We start from the raw sequence: 19208 nt of genomic DNA on the forward strand, positions 1-19208 counted from the left end.
TTTACAGGCATTTTCCATGACGTTCACAGAGATCGCATTTCATGGTAAACGCTGTGCATGTAGTCGGCTGCGACATAACACGACTTGAAATTGAATCCCGGCCTATGTCTATAATATCTGTGTGTTTATTGGTAGGTCATCTGTAGAGAATTTGATATCTGTGTGTTTATTGGTAGGTCATCTGTAGAGAATTTGATATCTGTGTGTTTATTGGTAGGTCATCTATAGAGAATATGACATGGACAAGTCGGGATCCATGAGCTCCTATGAGATGCGACTTGCTGTGGAGTCGGCAGGTATAGTTACACACACACACACACACACACACACACACACACACACACACACAGACACACACACACACACACACACACACACACACACACGCTACTGACTCTGCCATCTCCCTCATAGGTTTTAAACTGAACAACAGACTGAATCAGGTCCTAGTGGCTCGCTATGCTGAGAACGAGGCCATAGACTTTGACAACTTCATCTGCTGCCTGGTCAAACTGGAAGCCATGTTTAGTAAGTACTGTACTGTTAGTTAATCAAGATGGATGTACTGTGTGTAGACCTAATGCATGCTAAACCAGTTATCTGGGCACTGTTCATTAGGGTACGCAACCGTTAATGCTTCAAAACCTTTTTTCTTGTTGCACAAGTCTAGGTAGTCCCTCCTTGTTTTCTTCCATTTGGTGCCTAATCGACATGACCCAGGTCATATCCTATCAAAGTTATCATTCATAAATGTACTTCCTTTTGTTACAGGATCTTTCCAGCAGCTAGACAAAGAGGGAGAAGGAGTGGCTGAGATGAACATCACTGAGGTGAGTACTTTATCTGAGGTGGGTCCTGCATCTGAGATGAATATCCTGTATCATTCAAGGCTGGGCCACTCAAGGACATTCAGAGACCTGTCCCGAAGCCACTCCAGCGTTGTCTTAGCTGTGTGCTTAGGGTCATTGTTCTGTTGGAAGGTGAACCTTCGTCCCAGTCTTGAGGTGCTGAGTGCTCTGGAGCAGGTTTTCATCAAGGATCTCTCTGTACTTTGCTCCGTTCATCTTTCCCACAATTCTGACTAGCAGCGTGATACTGCCACCACCATGCTTCACCGTAGGGATGGTGCCACGTCCTCCAGACGTGACACTTGGCATTCAGGCCAAAGAGTTCAATCTTGGTATCATCAGCCCAGAGAATCTTGTTTCTCATGGTCTGAGAATCTTTAGGTGCCTTTTGGCAAACTCCAAGCGGGCTGTCATGTGCCTTTTACTGAAGAGTGGTTTCCATCTGGCCACTCTACTATAAAGGCCTGATTGGTGGAGTGCTGCAGAGATGCTTGTCCTTCTGGAAAAGGTTCTCCCATCTCCACAGAGGAACTCTGGAGCTCTGTCAGACTGACTATCGGGTTCTTGGTCACCTCCCTGACCAAGGCCCTTCTCCCCCTGATTGCTCAGTTTGGCCTGGCTACCAGCTCTAGGAAAAGTCTTGGTGGTTCCAAACTTCTTCCATTTAAGAATGATGGAGGCCACTGTGTTCTTGGGGGCATTCAATGCTGCAGACATTTTTTGGTACCCTTCCCCAGATCTGTGCTTTGACACAATCCTGTCTCGGAGCGCTACGGACAATTCCTTTGAGTTCATGGCTTGGTTTTTGGTCTGACATGCATTGTCATCTGTGGGACCTTATATAGACAGGTGTGTGCCTTTCCAAATCATGTCCAATCAATTTAATTTACCACCGGTGGACCCCAATCAAGTTGTAGAAACATCTCAAGGATGATCAATGGAAACAGGATGCACCTGAGTTCAATTTCAAGTCTCATAGCAAAGGGTCTGAATACTTACATAAATAAGGTATTTCTGTTTTAAATGTTTAATAGATTAGCAAAAATGTGTCATTATGGTGTGTAGATTGCTGAGGATTTTTATTTATTTAATCCATTTTAGAATAAGTCTGTAATGTAACAAAATGTGGAAAAAGTCAAACGGTCTGAATACTTTCCGAAAGCACTGTGTGTATACAGCTCTGGAAAGAATTAAGAGACCCTTGCAAAATTATCAGTTTCTCTGGTTTTACTATTTATAGGTATGTTTTGGGGTAAAATTAACATTTTTGTTTTATTCTATAAACTACTGACAACGTTTCTCCCAAATTCCAAGTAAAAATATTGTCATTTAGTGCATTTATTTGCAGAAAATGGCAACTGGTCAAAACAACAACAAAAAGTGTCGTCAGACCTCGAATAATGCAGAGAAAATAAGTTCATATTCATTTTTAAACAACACAATACTAATGTTTAAACTTAGGAAGAGTTCAGAAATCAATATTTGGGGGAATAACCCTGAGACAAATCCAGGACAACCTCGTACGTGGCCTGATTCGTGTGTCCTTCACAAAGACAAATCTGCCTGATTCCAGCCTTGCTGAAGCATCCCCAGATCATCACCGATCCTTCACCAAATTTCACAGTGGGTTCGAGACACTGTGGGTTGTAGGCCTCTCCAGGTCTCACACCCACTGTGAAATTCTGCTCTGACAATGTTCCCCAACTCTGAGGATTGGTTTTTCCAGCAGGACAATGCTCTATGCCACACAGCCAGGTCAATCAAGGTGTGGATGGAGGACCACCAGATCAAGACCCTGTTATGGTCAGCCCAATCTCCAGACCTGAACCCCATTGAAAACCTCTGGAATGTGATCAAGGACGATGGATGGTCACAAGCCATAAAACAAAGCCGAGCTGCTTGAATTTTTGCGCCAGGAGTTACCCAACATCAATGTGAAAGACTGGTGGAGAGCATGCCAAGACACATGAAAGTTGTGATTGAAAATCAGGGTTATTCCACTAAATATTGACTATATTATATATTTCTGAACTCTTCCTAAGTTTAAACATTAGTATTGTGTTGTTTAAAAATGAATATGAACTTATTTTCTTTGCATTATTCGAGGTCTGACAACAATGCATATTTTTTGTTATTTTGACCAGTTGTCATTTTCAGCAAATAAATGCACTAAATGACAATATTTTTATTTGCAATTTGGGAGAAACGTTGTTAGTAGTTTATAGAATAAAACTAAAATGTTAATTTTACCCAAACACAGACCTAAACATAGTAAAACCACAGAAACTGATAGTTTTGCAGTGGTCTCTTAATTTTTTCCAGAGCTGTATATAAAAAAGAAATCCACAAAAATATATGGGGGAAAACAAAACATAAAATATATCTGAGTTGGGTCCTGGATCATTCTCTACATTTTCAACAAACAGCCATGCATTTTAGCAGCCTGTGGTCTCGTGTCTAACTTCTCTCCTCTCTGTCCATCTCTTCCTAAATTTCATCTCTGTCCATCTCTCCCTTTCTCTCATCTCTGTCCATCTCTTCCTTTCTCTCATCTCTGTCCACCGGTCTCTCTCTTTCTCTCCTCTCTGTCCACCGGACTCTCTCTTTCTCTCTGTCCACCGGTCTCTCTCTTTCTCTCCTCTCTGTCCACCGGACTCTCTCTTTCTCTCTGTCCACCGGTCTCTCTCTTTCTCTCCTCTTTGTCCGTTGGCCTCTCTCTTTCTCTCTTCTCTGTCCATCGGTCTCTCTCTTTCACGCCTCTGTCCATCTTTCTTTCCTCTCTGTCCATCTCTTTCTTTCCTCTCTGTCCATCTCTTTCTTTCCTCTCTATCCATCTCTCTCTCCTCTCTGTCCATCGGCCTCTTTCTCTCTCTCTTCTTCCTGTACGTATTCAGTGGCTTTATATGACCATGTGTGGTTGAAGAGGACCAGTTTTCTCCCAGGAGAGGGACAGACTGAACAGCCAACGTGCCCTGCAAAGTGCCTCTTCACTGGGCTCATATAAATCTACTGTAGCCTCTTCAACCTGAAACCATGCGTACCTTCCTAGCCTTTATCTTCCTCTGCCTGATCTGAACTATAGTGCTGACCTGTACTGTACTGACTCAGATATTTTATTTCTCCATTGTCCTTTCCAGCACGGTTCCAGCTACTATGGTGAAAGAATAACCAGCCCTGTTCAGTTCAGCTCAGTTTGGCCCTATAGTGTGAATCAGTTACTCCTGCCAACTACACTACAGCACACCCTGACAACTACACTACAGCACACCCTGACCCACCCCCCCTCAGCCTGCCAACTACACTACAGCACACCCTGACCCACCCCCCCTCAGCCTGCCAACTACACTACAGCACACCCTGACCCACCCCCTCTCAGCCTGCCAACTACACTACAGCACACCCTGACCCACCCCCCTTAGCCTGCCAACTACACTACAGCACACCCTGACCCACCCCCCTCAGCCTGCCAACTACACTACAGCAAGCCCCCTGACCCACCCCCTCTCAGCCTGCCAACTACACTACACCAAGCCCCCTCACCCACCCCACCTCAGCCTGCCAACTACACTACACCAAGCCCCCTGACCCACCCCCTCTCAGCCTGCCAACTACACTACACCAAGCCCCCTCACCCACCCCACCTCAGCTAACCCCATATAGCAGTGAGGGTCCTACTAGCCATGCAATGCTACGGGGTTACCTATGCAAAATGTTAGAATTGTTATTTTATTCACTGTGGAATTGTAGATCTGTCTGTAAACAAAGTGGGATGCACGACACTAATGAGCCATACTGGTATCGTCCCGGCCCTACTAGAGCTGTCTGTGAACAGCATGGGTCAGAGCACGAAGCATCACGAAGTATGGCTGTATGGATACACGTTTTAAATCACATTAGTTGAACTGAAGAGGATCAGGTCTGTTTGTCTTTTGCTGTTTAGTGCACGTGAACTGTTTCATCACCTGTTTGACCCACCGTGGGGTTAGTGGGGTGTCATGGGAATATTTACAGATAGTGGATCTGGATCACTCTCTCACCGAGGTTCTGTCAACAACGTTGTCAAAGATATATCGTAGATTTTTAGGTTTATTATTTTGTGAGATATGAAGGAAGTATCTTGATTATGGCAGTGTTCTGGGTAATATAATTTGACTTATTCCCACAAACATTAGATTTTTTTAACCACAGCTGATATTTGAGGACATTATTTGACTATGCCCACTAGGTGGAAGTATTGAAGAGTCTCAGTGTGGTGATCGTGGTACTGCAGTTGTAGAATGTTACTGTATATGAGTAAATACAGTATTTTAGTTATTAAACTGAACAAAAGTATAACTGACAAGTAACAAATCATAGTTTTTATGGGTTTAAAACATCTCATATTGGATAATATTTTACAGACTGAGACCACGTGGATTGGATTACAATGCAGATTAAAGGGATGGTTAATCTAATTTTCATTGGGTAAAATGTATTTGAGTGGATTGGATTAATGGGATGGATAATCAAATTTTCATTAAAATGTATTTGAGTGGATTGGATTAAAGGGATGGTTAATTTCATTTTCATTGGGTAAAATGTATTTGAGTGGACTGGATTAAAGGGATGGTTAATCTAATTTTCATTGGGTAAAATGTATTTGAGTGGATTGGATTAAAGGGATGGATAATGTAATTTTCATTCAAATGTATTTGACTGGATTGGATTAAAGGGATGGATAATCTAATTTTCATTCAAATGTATTTGAGTTGTCTATATGAATGATCTATAAGATCAAAGGAAGCAGTGCGAGGAAAAAGTTCAACATAATTAAATCCATCAATGTCTACTGTACTAACAAGATGCCTCTCCTTATACTTTACATTTTACAACGCATTTCAAATGAGTAAATAAGATCACTTGATTTATCCCAATGCTTTCTGATTGCATCTAATATCTACATGCTGCTGTTTGAAAAGTTCTGATTGTGTCAATCCTGTCTGCAAAAGCTAGTGATTGTGAATGTAGGGTGTGCCTTTAATACATGTTCACGTTAACTCCTGGGAGTGAACACTTTACTTTATGGTCTTTGAAACTGTTGACATAAGAGGCATGGCTTTCATCAAGTTCACACACACAGTAGAAATGAACATATTTGACCTAGATATAAAACTGGTCCTGAAGGTGAAACTAATCAGTCTTTTGATTCATTACATTTGATCCCATTTCAGAGCTGATCTGATTGGTCAAAAGAACAATTAGTGAAGAGAAAAAAAAGAAACTCTGAATTGGGCTGCTTGTCTAAACGCAGCCTGGTGGCAACCAAGACGTGCAGTGCTCATGACCAAAGGCAAGTGCACAAGACGGAAGTGCACGCACGCAAACCATGAACACTAACCAAAGTCTTGCAGGTGTTTACATGGTTGTGCGCCAGGTGATAGACATTAACTGCAGTACCGGCGCTCTAACAAATGGGGTAAACTAGACTATTTTGGAGACGTCTCAAAATTCAAGCAACTGAAGGACCAACACCACGGACAAATTGGCAGAGTAAGTTCAAATATGATTTTCTTCAACATTCTGGCTTGTGAAGGACCCGAGAGGTCCATTTTCCAGAATCAAATTCACCGTCTGGTCCCCAAGCAAATAGGTGCCATGAATCTTTATTCTATATGTCAAAGCCTTGTTCGTTCTACACATATTTCTATCGGAATGTTCCATGTAGTGCCTTGCCCATTATACACAACATATTTCTATCTGAATGTTCCATGTAGTGCCTTGCTCATTCTACACAACATATTTCTATATGAATGTTCCATGTAGTGCCTTGCTCATTCTACACAACATATTTCTATATGAATGTGCCTTGCTCGTTCTACAACATATTTCTATCTGAATGTGCCTTGCTTGTTCTAACATTTATATCTGAATGTTGCATGTAGCGGAAATGTCCTCAAGAAAGGATACAAAAAGGTATTAAAATAACCGGCATTCATTTGGGAACAAAAAGTTAACTACTGTAATTACATAACATGCAGAGGGGAGAAATAATTCTTAGTGCCACCTGTTAGAATGAACAGTAGGCTGTGATGAGCATATTTCAACTAGATCCTTGAGTTGGACATTTTCCTGGACACCAAAAAAAAAAGGCATAGTCTTGGACTACATACTGTGGAAGATTAAAATTAAGATTCTCCATTGAACTTGTTTTATTGTCCAGGACAACGCTCATCTGTGTCCGGGAAACCGGCCCAAGAAGTACACCGAGGAATAATAAAAAGATGCTCATTTGAATGATGTCAATTTTATTTATCAAAACAACATAAATGACATGAGACTTCGTGGAGAAAAAGGGTCTGATTACATTGACAACAGGCCATAACATGGTTTCATTACCAATAACATGTGGAGAGATTTCCGTTGGCTAACATAGGGGCACACAGCCGAGTTAAAGTAAAAAATGTTCACTTAGTTATACGTTGATTTCAATGGGAGACTACGTGAAAATGTGTTAGGAATCACCCCCATAGGCTTGATCCTGTATGAGGACATGACAGCTGTCATCACAACTATTAACGAAGGACCTGCTGTTACAGTACTACACAAACCTGCTAGCGATGGCTAACAGTTTGGAATAGTCTCCTTCCATTTTGCGCAAGTGTGTCGGTAGTGGAACCTTAATTCTAGTTCCCGTAGGGTTACCATTGTCTTCAATCAGGACAACATTGTTGGAGTCAAAACGCGGGTTCATCCGCTCTCCGGGCATCTTGTGGCCAACGATAAGAGCTTTTTTCTTCCCTCCCTTGATGGCCAGTAGAACGCGGTCGCCCACCTTGCCCACTCCATTCTTGGTGTACACGTGGATGACTCTAGGGGAGCGGTGCCACGGGGTATTACCCAGTGGACTGTTGTCAACTACACGTACCCTGGTCATCTTCTGGATGGCTGCGGCGGCTGCTGACACACTACGAGAGAGAGAGAATATATCATAAGAATATAGTCACTATGGCCAAGACCACAAGTCATTGAAATCACATACACATGTTTAGCAGATTTTAATGTGGGCGTAGCAAAATGCTTGGTTCCTAGCTCTAACAGTAGCAACTAACAAGTTAAATAATGGAATATAGAAATGTTAGGACGAGCAACGTCAGAGTCCAGAGTCTAAATATGTGTGTATGTATAGACTGTAAATGGACAGTACATGGTAGAATATGTATGTAGCACTACATATGAGGAATAGTATATATATACAGCAATAGTTGAATAGGATGAGCCTTGACTAGAATACACTATATACATATAAAGTGGCTAAAACAGTATGGAAACATTCAAGGAACCAGCGTTCCGTTACTCAAAGGGACCAGTGTTCCGTTACTATGTACACAGGGCAGCAGCCTCTAAGGTGCAGGGTAGAGTAACCGGGTGGTAGCTGTCTCGTGACAGTGACTAAAGTTCAGGGCAGGGTACTGGGCGGAGGGCCGGTTAGAACCGTGTTAGGAATCACCCCATAATTCAAATACAATAAGACTGATTGTGCACGTCATGTAACCTCGTGCACAGAGAAAAATGTTTGGCCTTTCATAACAGATGACTGGACATCAGGCAACTAGCAGATACATAGCTACAGATTGGTTGTATCACATGATCTGGTGTACAAAGATTTTTGGTATCCATTACTGGGCGTTACTGGACAGGGGGATACCTAGTCAATTGTCCAACAATGTATTCAACTGAAATGTGTCTTCTGGATTTAACCCAGGGAAGATCATTTCTTTGTAAGTGGGCAAACGTACAAAATCAGCAGGGGATGAAATAATTTTTTCCCCCACTGTATAGTACCAGTCAAGTTTGGACACACACTCATTCCAGGGTTTTTCTTAATTTTTACTATTTTCTACATTGTAGAATAATAGTGAAGACATCAAAACTCTGAAATAACACAAATAACCCCCCCCCTTAAAAGATTTAGATGCACTATTGTAAAGTGGTTGTTCCACTGGATATCATAAGGTGAATGCACCATTTTGTAAGTCGCTCTGGATAAGAGCGTCTGCTAAATGACTTAAATGTAAATGCAACTAATCCATTGCAGAGGCATAGACTACAAGACAATTTATGATTTATTCAAAAAATGTGTTTGGAGGCTCAATATTGAGGGTGTGACTCAATTGAGGAAACTCCAGAGGCCAAATCCAGCTCAGTACCACATTGCCATGAGCCTCCCAAATGTAACGATGCGGGGGGGGGTTCTGTATAGCTCCGCATTGACATGATTGGTTGGCGGTAGGTGGGGGCGGTACATCCTGTATAAACACAAACTCACTTCCTTGACAACAGCTCTGCACTGCTCCGTGAAGCACAATAAGTATGAATACCCTGATTTCTGCTGAGGCCGTATCACCGTAAATACTGCACGTCCAATGCTGACATCGGATTGACCGTGCGCCCAGATGCACAATGCACTTTTCCTCTCCAGAATACACTTCTCTCCCGCCAATTTATGTACATTCATTGTTTCATAACTTCATTGTGTGAATTGTTTGCGTTTGATTGTTAGTGGATATCAATTCCCCATGACATTTCACCAGTAGAACATTTACCCTTCATTCCTAATCTAAAATGTTTGTTACAGTCTTATTTGAATGCATTCAATATGATTCCAGTCTTCCTGTTCTCATTGTGGGAGTGAACACAATGGTTTGCAGAGTGCACAACCTATGCTATACTTGTGAGAAACAAGTTTTGGTTTATTTAATTCCATTTACGAGTTCTGTCAATTTAGTCATTGTCTTTTGTTTGGCGCGCTCCTGTCAATGTTGTGCAAGGACGCGTACGCATAGAAGTAGTCCTAGGCTCCCTGGCCAGCAGGCAAATGTAGGCGTATAAATGTGCACATTTGGGGATCTGATAGTATTTCTGTTTGGCTTAACGCCCCACCACTAATGAACTGTGGAGCTTCTCAAAGTAATGTTGTTTTCTTCACCTCAAGTAAACAAAGTCTGTTTTTACATCCATTGAGAATGACAATAGTTCCTCAATGTATTTGAAAAATCTTTCCAGCCCTCTCCCTTTGGATAACCACTCAGCGTGAAAGGGAACAATGTCATGCTCTGATCCAGTGGAAACATAAAATAGGCTTCTTATCAGAGCTTGACTTGGACTGATATAGGTTCCAGTACTTATTTTGGGTGCTGGTACTGTTTATATTTAGGTGCAGGAGCTCCACAATACTTTTGAGCTAATATTCTATAAGATGGACAGATGCTCAGGCAGTAGAATGTGAGGTGGCAGTACTCAGCTCCGGTGAGCTCCTGCCCAAATCAAGCACTGCTTCTTATCCCTTACGCAAGTTCGCTAGTGCAAGCTTTGGGCCAGACCCAAGTTAATAGTTGATACAATGTTTCAAGTTCATTGCAGACAGGCCATGTGTAGCCAATGTGATTTATAGTTTTTTTTTTTTTTTTTATAAATCTGGATATTTTCTACCTGCAGGCTGCAATGTTTTTATTTGTTGGCTTTATGTCAGCTATGTTTACATAGTTGGCAATAGAATTTTGATTAACCACATGACAATGATTTTGACATATGAAGACATCATTATAAAGTAAATGAAACGGTTTCACAAATGTGCATATGTGAACCATAACTGGCATGCAGATCGGTAGGAATGGTAAGAAATTGGCATTCCATATGAGGAGGAAGGTCGCCGACTCCTCGTGTAGCCTATTACCAGCCACTTCATGAGAGTAATGGCAGAATCTGCGAAAGCCAGCAGGAGTGGGAGGAGAATAGTTGGGTCTGGATCTCTGGCGCCCTCGAGGCATCAAACCATAAGCTTAAAGCATCAGACAAGCTCAGTGCATATAGTTGATTTTATTAAAACACATAGGGTATTTCTATATATGTAAAAATACACGTTTAAAAAATTTGAGCAATCGATTGGTTGAAAGAACAGACGACTTTCGGTCTACCAAGATTGTTTTTTGTTGGGGATGTAATGGAACTGAGTCATGATCAAGGGCTACGCCAAACAGAATCTGGCCTTGCAGGACGTAGGTGGGGCAAATCTCCTTTAAGCCCAGGAATCAGCCATTCACCAGCTTTCAAGCTTAATAATGTCAAAATACGTTCGTTATTCAAATATGGAGTTTTGATTAGCAAATATCGTCATTTACTGCCGCCACAGCCGGTATGTACTTCCAAAAAAAGTCTAAATAAACAGAGAAACAAATAATCATTTTCGGGACCTACAATTTATTGAGCTGGTGTAGACTTCTGACCTGTACATGGCATTAAGGTTAGTGCTATCGAGGATCCTTGGGAGGCGAGTGATCAGAGGTGCAGAATAGGCATTTTTAGTTGCTTGTAAATCTTTATTTAGACCTTTTTTAGATGTGCATACCGTTCATGACGACAGTAAATGACAGTAGTTGCTAATGGAAATATTTGAGTAATGAACGTATTTTTAATATTAAAGCTGGAATATGTAACTTTTTTGGTGACCCACCAAACGGACATAGAAAAATGGAGTTATAGATTGTTCATTAGCATTGAAAGCAAGTCTAGGAAGTGGTAAATCTGTTCTGTGTGCCATTTGTGTTTTTAGGCCGGCATTGTAAATAAGAATTTTCATAATTGACTTGCCTAGTTAAAAGGTTAAATAAAAATTCCCGTTCATAAGTTTTGTTTTTGTAACTTTTACTATTTGGTGTACAATCTGTGTAGGTAGCAAATACAATACCGTGTGCGACAGGGAAAGCAAGTATACACAATGAAGGCAGATAACTTATATATCAAAACAAATTGTCACCTGAAAGCCTTGTGATGCGTCAGTGATGACAGTTGGGCGAGGAACCCACTGCATGATCTTGAAATAAGAGCCATGGATGGACCCTTCTTATTATACCTCAGAGGTCGGACCTTGTGAGAAGAGAAGAGGTTAGCTAGCTATTCATGCATCGTTTTGCCAATGGTCAGCTAGTTAACATCGCTAGCTAGCTATCTAGCAACTGAACCGACAGACATGGGTTATTAAAGCAAGTTTCAAGTTAAAGCTACTAATTTCGCTATGTCTAAGCTTTACCACGTCGTATGTTTATGTATGTAGCTACATGTTTCCGACTTTCGCTAAATAAAATTGAATAATTGCAGCTACCTTACAAGCGAGCTAGTTAGCAACTTTTTCAAGAGCGCTCCATAGCAATGTCAAAACGTCATCAAACTGCGACCCAACTGATTACCAAACGCTGTGGACCAAACGCGCACTTCATTTCTTATATATTTTCTATCTTCTGATAAGAGCTTTTTGTTAGTTCATAGTCGATACTTTATAGATGATAGTCGATACCCATTTTAGTTGATCACTCATTTAAAAAAGGGCCATGAGCAAATATATATTGTAATGTGTCATTAATAACGCACTGGGTGACGAATCTGTTCTATGTGTCCTATGTCTATGATTTTGGTACGCCCTGTTCATTTCAATGGGGTACGCACCTCGCCTCATCCGATCCAACTCTTCTGCCTTGGTTAGCTGCTGCTGTGCTTGTAACTGGCTAGCGGTTAGCTACTAAGCTCACTGCTTAATCGTGTTTTTTTTTTTTTACGAAGATCGAAAGAGTGCGTATGATTTTGGAGGGACTATATTTTATTTTCTACCGGGGAATCATACAAGACTTGGATATAATACGAAGATTTTGGCCGTTTGGATCGTGGTGTGTGGAGCTCGTTTGTCTTGACTGGTTTGGGAAAATCCACTGCCTATCAAATAACAGGTAAATAAATCACAGTCATTCACAGTTAGCTTGGTAGCTACCTAGCTAAATCGTAAACTGTTATTAAAACGTTTATTTTTGATAGAAATCTAGCAAGCTACTGTCTAGCTAAACTAGTTAAATTCGTGAAATAGCACGGTAACGTTAGGTTACCAAACGAGGTAACTAGATATACCATCTCCAGCCTTGCCATGCTAACTATCTACAATATCTGACAGACAAAATGGGTGAGAGGTGTTTTATGTTGACTAACGTTACTCAGTGAGAGAGTAAACAGAGAAAGACGCAAAAACAGGCTCAGGATTATTGTAATGTACATTAAATCAACGTGTCCTTAGTTATAGCTAACAATGCCATCGATGGCCAAGAAAGGCAGCTACAGTAACGTTATAACCTAAATGAAATAGGGCAATGGTTTGGAAGATGGCTCATCTACAGATTAGTGATGATAATAACTAGCTAACACGGCCTAATTCTTATAACTGAACAATGTTCACACACTGGTTTCGTCTTGTGCTGCTACCGTTACCGTTTACTCGGTGTGTATTTATTATTAGTTTCATTATTAACTACTTGTTTTACTTCTCTATTTCTCTATTTTCTTTTTCTCTCTGCGTTGTTCGGGAAGGGCCCGTTAAGTAAGCGTTTCACTGTTCGAATACACCTGTTGTTTACGAAGCATGTGAATAATTAAAAATGTTTATTTGATAACAATGCGTTTTATTCGTCATTGCAGAGGCCCAACCTGTGACAGTTTCGCCAGGGTCCCCATAGTGACAGAGAGGGGAAAACCGTACCCAGGCTGTCACCCACTCATGCTATGGGAATGCTCTCTCAGGCCAACGAAGGAGAGAATAGCTGAGAAGGCTACTATAATTTTAGTACTATTTGCTAGTGAAACCAATAACAGATGTAGCCGCAGGAAGTGTACCTCTGGTCCAGGGCATTAGTGCGGCTTTTTAATGCTGAACATTCCTTCACTAACACCCAGGACCAGAGCTTCTGAAGCCAATTCCCCGATACAGAGGCTGAATATGAGACGGCCTGGGCTCCCCAAACTCCTTGCTACGGCCCGTCCACGGACATTTAGTTTATTATCCGCAATGACTCTGGATTTGAGTAGCTCCCCGACGATTTCTAGAGTGAAAATCCGTCTGATTTGTCCTAGAAACCGGTGGGTTGGGCCAGAGACAGAACAAGCGTGGGGTAAAAGCGGCGTTTTGAAAACGTACCATTCATTTGCCTTTGATACTCTGCATTGTTAGAGATAATCAACTCTCCGATTACATTGTTTTGTCCAACACCCCTACATTTTGACTTCAATGTAGCGAATCGAGCGCACTGCTCCTGGTCCTTTCCAACCTCTCTGCTAAAAAAACACTCCATTTATTAAAATCACATTTTAACCAACACAATCTATTCTTGTGACTACCTGGACTTGGTTTTGAAGTATTTGGTTTTGAAATATTGAAACCAAACCATATGATTTCAATGAAAAGTATTTTCATAAACAAGAGGAAAAGGTGACTGTAAGAAGCGCTCATCATTTCAAATAAACTACATGTCATATTAAACAGCATATAAACACTCTAAATAAACTACATGTCATATTAAACAGCATATTAACACTCTAAATAGGCTACATGTCATATTAAACAGCATATAAACACTCTAAAAAGGCTACATGTCATATTAAACAGCATATAAACACTCTAAAAAGACTACATGTCATATTAAACAGTATATTAACACTCTAAATAGGCTACATGTCATATTAAACAGCATATAAACACTCGAAATAAACTACATGTCATTAAACAGCATATAAACACTCTAAATAGGCTACATGTCATATTAAACAGCATATTAACACTATAAATAGGCTACATGTCATATTAAACAGTATATTAACACTCTAAATAGGCTACATGTCATATTAAACAGCATATTAACACTATAAATAGGCTACATGTGATATTAAACAGTATATTAACACTCTAAATAGGCTACATGTCATATTAAACAGTATATTAACACTCTAAATAGGCTACATGTCATATTAAACAGTATATTAACACTCTAAATAGGCTACATGTCATATTAAACAGCATATAAACACTCTAAATAGGCTACATGTCATATTAAACAGCATATAAACACTCTAAATAGGTCAGGAGCCAGACAGGGAGCCTAAGAAGGAACGGAAATTAATTATTTAGGATATATATTTTTTTCAATTATTTCAAGGCTGTATAGCCTACAAGCATTGTGCTACACCCACAAATACATCTGCTAAACATGTGTATGTGACAAATACAATTTGATTTGATTTACAAATAAATATATTGTGATCCATTTCAGGCTGGCAGAGACATTAAGTGCTCAGCATGTGAACAGTTGTATTAAATCATTCTAGTTGATAAGTTGCACATATAGACTGTGATGAAAAAATGAAAAAATTCCTTATTAGCCTCCGTCTACTGTGCCTTTTTGAATTTATTTTTAGAAACATGAGTTTGACCAGAGTCTGTGGCTTCAGGCTCATGCGATGGTACCTGGAGAGCAGGCCAGCAGCGGAGATTACCCTGTCAGCGCCTGCAGAGCCACTGGGGATGTTAAACACCCTTTCAGCGCCTGCAGAGCCACTGGGGATGTTAAACACCCTTTCAGCGCCTGCAGAGCCACTGGGGATGTTAAACACCCTTTGGGCCACTCTGGGATGTGTAGTTTTTTTTCCTCAATTTTTCTGTAGGCAGGTCTAAAGGATTTTAGGTAAAATAACTATCAAAATGTAGGTAATATGCCTTGCCTATTGGGCCCAAATCAATAATGGCCTATTGTGTGTGTATATAGATAATAGAATGAAAATGAACGGAACTTTTAAGAGATCCCACTTTTTGTTTATAAATACTGCCACTGTGACATACTTATTAGCGAGCTACCCACTTTCTTTTAGCATGTGCATGTAGTGTGTATACCGTCATGCTTTCAGATACCTGTCTTTTCAACTTCCACAATGATTCTTTAGTTGTGGACACTACATCACCACACTCCCTCTCTTGCTCTTGGTCCTCATCTTTTGTAAGTCACCTTGATTTTTCACTAGTGTGTTTTATCAGTTTCTTTATGAAAATATTTAGTGAACTCTGTGACAGTAGCTAAAGCAAGGGGCTATAGCAGCACACAAGTAGACTACAGATGCATGCTGGGCCGGGCATGCCCTGAGCTCGTGAGGTGAGCGCTACTGGAGCGAAATTGGAGCGGGCGAGAAGGCCGACGCTCCAACCTTTGGTGAAACTCGCTCCAAGCTCCAGTCAAATTGGGCACGTTCCACTCCTTTCTCCACTCTGCTCCGCTCACATACTCTGCTACCGTCTAGCAGATGGAGACTGATAGATGCTGTTTATCTCCAGCCTCATCACTAGCTGGCTACAGCCTGGTACTCTACCCTGCACTTTAGAGACTGCTGCCTCATGTATATAGAGGAGAGGTCGACCGATTATGGTTTTTCAACGCCGATACCGATTATTGGAGGACCAAAAAAAGCTGATACCGATTAATCTGCCAATTTTTATTTTTATTTTATTTGTAATAATGACAATTACAACAATACTGAATTAACGCTAGCCATTTCACATCGGTTACACCAGCCTAATCTTGGGAGTTGATAGGCTTGAAGTCATAAACGGCGCAATGCTTGAAGCACAGCGAAGAGCTGCTGGCAAAACACACGCAAGTGCTGTTTGAATGAATGCTTACGAGCCTGCTGCTGCCTACCACCGCTCAGTCAGACTGCTCTATCAAATCATAGACTTAATTATAACATAATAACACACAGAAATACGAGCCTTAGGTCATTAATATGGTCGAATCCGTAAACTATCATCTCGAGAACAAAATGTTTTTTCTGCTACCTCTCCTTCGACAGCACGTGAAGCAGTGCACAGTTTGACTAGGCTGCCTGTGGTTGTTTGGCATGCAAAATGACTAATTCATCAATGACTGTCAGGGTTTCTGTTAGCTGGCAATTGACAGCTTTTTGCCCAATTACATTTTATTTATTTTTTTATAATTATAATAATTGAAAGGCCAATAAATTAAACTGTTGCCGGGCAAAATTACTGCAAGGAAAAAATATCTAAATGAAAAATAATGCTTTTTATTCATAGACTGGCATTTCCATCAATGTAAATACATTTGACCTTCATGCTTATTGGTCTATAGGTCAATTTGCAGAATTATAATTGGCCTGTTTTGTATTTTCATTAATCATCATGTATCTTATTTATCCAATGTAACTATCACATGTGCACAGCATACAGAGCCTATTTTGAGAGGGCTTTCTCCTTCTCAGCTGCTGGAGTAAAACGTGCTTTTATAAGCCCATTCATGGCGCAACAATTATAAATGCAATTGCGTGCAACATTTAAAAAATATATATTATTTTTATTTCTCAACTGGTAATTGAAGCACGCATCCTCTCAAAATGGCCGGTCAATTTTAAATCCTCCCGGTCACGTTGTCTGGCGCCACATTTTCCTAACGGAAACCCTGGTCAGTTACGCGCTTAGTTCCACACTGAAGGAGAGGTGCTTAGTTCCACACTGAAGGAGTGGAGCTTAGTTCCACACTGAAGGAGAGGTGCTTAGTTCCACACTGAAGGAGAGGGGCTTAGTTCCACACTGAAGGAGAGGGGCTTAGTTCCACACTGAAGGAGAGGGGCTTAGTTCCACACTGAAGGAGAGGGGCTTAGTTCCACACTGAAGGAGAGATGCTTAGTTCCACACTGAAGGAGAGGGGCTTAGTTCCACACTGAAGGAGAGGGGCTTAGGTCCACACTGAAGGAGAGGTGCTTAGTTCCACACTGAAGGAGAGGGGCTTAGTTCCACACTGAAGGAGAGGTGCTTAGTTCCACACTGAAGGAGAGGACACATCAGTCAAATATGAGGTATTTTCAGTAGGTAGATAGTAATATGAGCTAAACATGTTAGTGAACTGACAATTCTTACCGTATTAATCGATTTTTCTGACCGACGTATACTACATTTGGATCAGTTGTTAACCACGGACTGATGCACTCATATCTTAACATTTGAATTGGGAACGGCGCGGTGAATCGTTACTTCCCTAGTTATTACCATGAGAGATAACACCTTGTAAAATGCATACAAACGTCCATCCCTTTGGCTGAGAGAGAGAGAGCTACCAATGTTCTGCTTGCTTTTACAAAAGTTTGATGAGGCTTGCTGTGGCTGTAGGGTCTTTTCCTCTATCTAAATCGGACAAGTTCGAGATAACATATTGTTAAAATACAAGCTTCCAACCCCTTTTATCTGTGACTGGGGAACAGCTGTTTACTGCTAAAGTTCGACTTAAAAAAAAAAAAAACATTTGAGGTCTGCTGTGAAGATCATATCAGACCAGACCTCTGTTAGAAAACAGTTCTCAATGTTTCCTCTCACTGCTGTACTGTTGCTGCCTGCAAGGCTTTGTTTACTGTGACTCCATTCTCCATTGTGTAGGAAGACACAGCTGTGAAGATGGGCCGTATTCATTATGGTGCAACGGAGAAAATACGTTTTGCAACAGAAAGCAAAAAAAGCGAGTGTTTATTGGTACAAGTTAAGACTCTCCCTGTTTTAGCCTGTTTTCTTCAAGCACAGCTAGAGCATTGGAAATGATTTGAAACACTTTGAAGCCAGGTGTTCCGTAATATCAGTCAGTTTGCTTGGTCATATATAAACATGACCTAATCAGATCATTATTGCTGTTCCAGCTGGCTGACAGGTGTTAGGTAGGTCATGTTAAAAGGGGTATGTGACTAATGGATTACATTTAGAAAGTAACCTACTCAACCCTGATTATAAGTAAATAGTGAGTGACGTTCATTACTTCCGGATATTAGCCTATTATAGACTGAGTGTACAAAACATTAAGAACGCCTGCTCTTTCCATGACAGACTGACCAGTTGAATCCAGTTGAAAGCTATAATCCCTTATTAATGTCACCTGTTAAATCCACTTCAATCAGTGTAGATGAAAGGGAGGAGACAGGCTAAAGATGGGTTGTGTATGTGTGCCTTTCAGAGGGTGAATGGGCAAGACAAAAGATTTAAGTGCCTTTGAACGGGGTATGGTAGTAGGTGCCAGGTGCACTGATTTGTGTCAAGAACTGCAACGCTGCTGGGTTTTTCACACGTGGGACGCTTTCGACACCTCGTAGAGTCCATGCCCAGACAAATTGAGTCTGTTCTGAGGGACAAGGGGGGGGGGTGAAACTCAATATTAGGAAGGTGTTCTTAATGTTTTCTATACTCAGTGAATATAGGTACATCAATTTAGCAGCTAGCAGGTGCCAGTAGAGGGACAATCAGGGTTGGGGTCAATTTAAATTAAATTCAGTTGCTGAAATTCCAATTCTAATTCTCTGCAATGCTTTTCATTGTGGAACATTTAGAATTGGAATTTGGTTTACTTTCTGAATTGAATGGAATTGTAAAGGAATTGAATCCAACCCTGGAGACAATAGCCTCTCAGCAAGTGAACCAATTCAATAACATTTTATGATGTACACAGACCCATTAGACTGTTTGACAACATGTCA

General features: G+C 40.9%; 3 protein-coding genes across 6 annotated transcripts in view; 2 read left to right on the forward strand and 1 right to left on the reverse strand.

Moving 5' to 3' along the window:
* LOC106592837 (calpain-1 catalytic subunit) overlaps positions 1-5681 on the forward strand; it is a 156125-nt gene extending 150444 nt beyond the window's left edge. For both annotated transcript variants that reach the window (XM_045702298.1, XM_045702299.1), the window contains 4 exons: positions 218-296; positions 415-528; positions 772-830; positions 3743-5681. In XM_045702298.1, coding sequence (XP_045558254.1) covers positions 218-296; positions 415-528; positions 772-830; positions 3743-3769 — 279 coding nt within the window. In that variant the 3' untranslated portion in view covers positions 3770-5681. The remainder of the gene's footprint in view (positions 1-217; positions 297-414; positions 529-771; positions 831-3742) is intronic.
* A 1434-nt stretch (positions 5682-7115) lies between these two features.
* On the reverse strand, positions 7116-12075 carry mrpl14 (mitochondrial ribosomal protein L14). 2 transcript variants are annotated; one of them, XM_014157948.2, is made up of 3 exons: positions 11986-12075; positions 11641-11750; positions 7116-7792 (listed from the first exon to the last, which is right to left on the reverse strand). In XM_014157948.2, the coding sequence occupies exons 2-3, from the start codon at positions 11712-11714 to the stop codon at positions 7426-7428; spliced, it is 441 nt and encodes a 146-aa protein (XP_014013423.1). In that variant the 5' UTR covers positions 11715-11750; positions 11986-12075; the 3' UTR covers positions 7116-7425. The 2 variants fall into 2 exon arrangements, with proteins under 2 accessions (XP_014013423.1, XP_014013424.1); XM_014157949.2 differs by having other exon boundaries at positions 11991-12055.
* A 237-nt stretch (positions 12076-12312) lies between these two features.
* Positions 12313-19208, forward strand: part of LOC106578786 (CSC1-like protein 2) — a 105226-nt gene continuing 98330 nt past the window's right edge. For both annotated transcript variants that reach the window (XM_045702296.1, XM_045702297.1), the window contains exon 1: positions 12313-12604. The gene's annotated coding sequence lies outside the window, so the exon portion shown is untranslated. The remainder of the gene's footprint in view (positions 12605-19208) is intronic.

This window comes from Salmo salar, chromosome ssa19 (assembly GCF_905237065.1).
Source record: "Salmo salar chromosome ssa19, Ssal_v3.1, whole genome shotgun sequence".
Classification (NCBI taxonomy): Eukaryota; Metazoa; Chordata; class Actinopteri; order Salmoniformes; family Salmonidae; genus Salmo; species Salmo salar.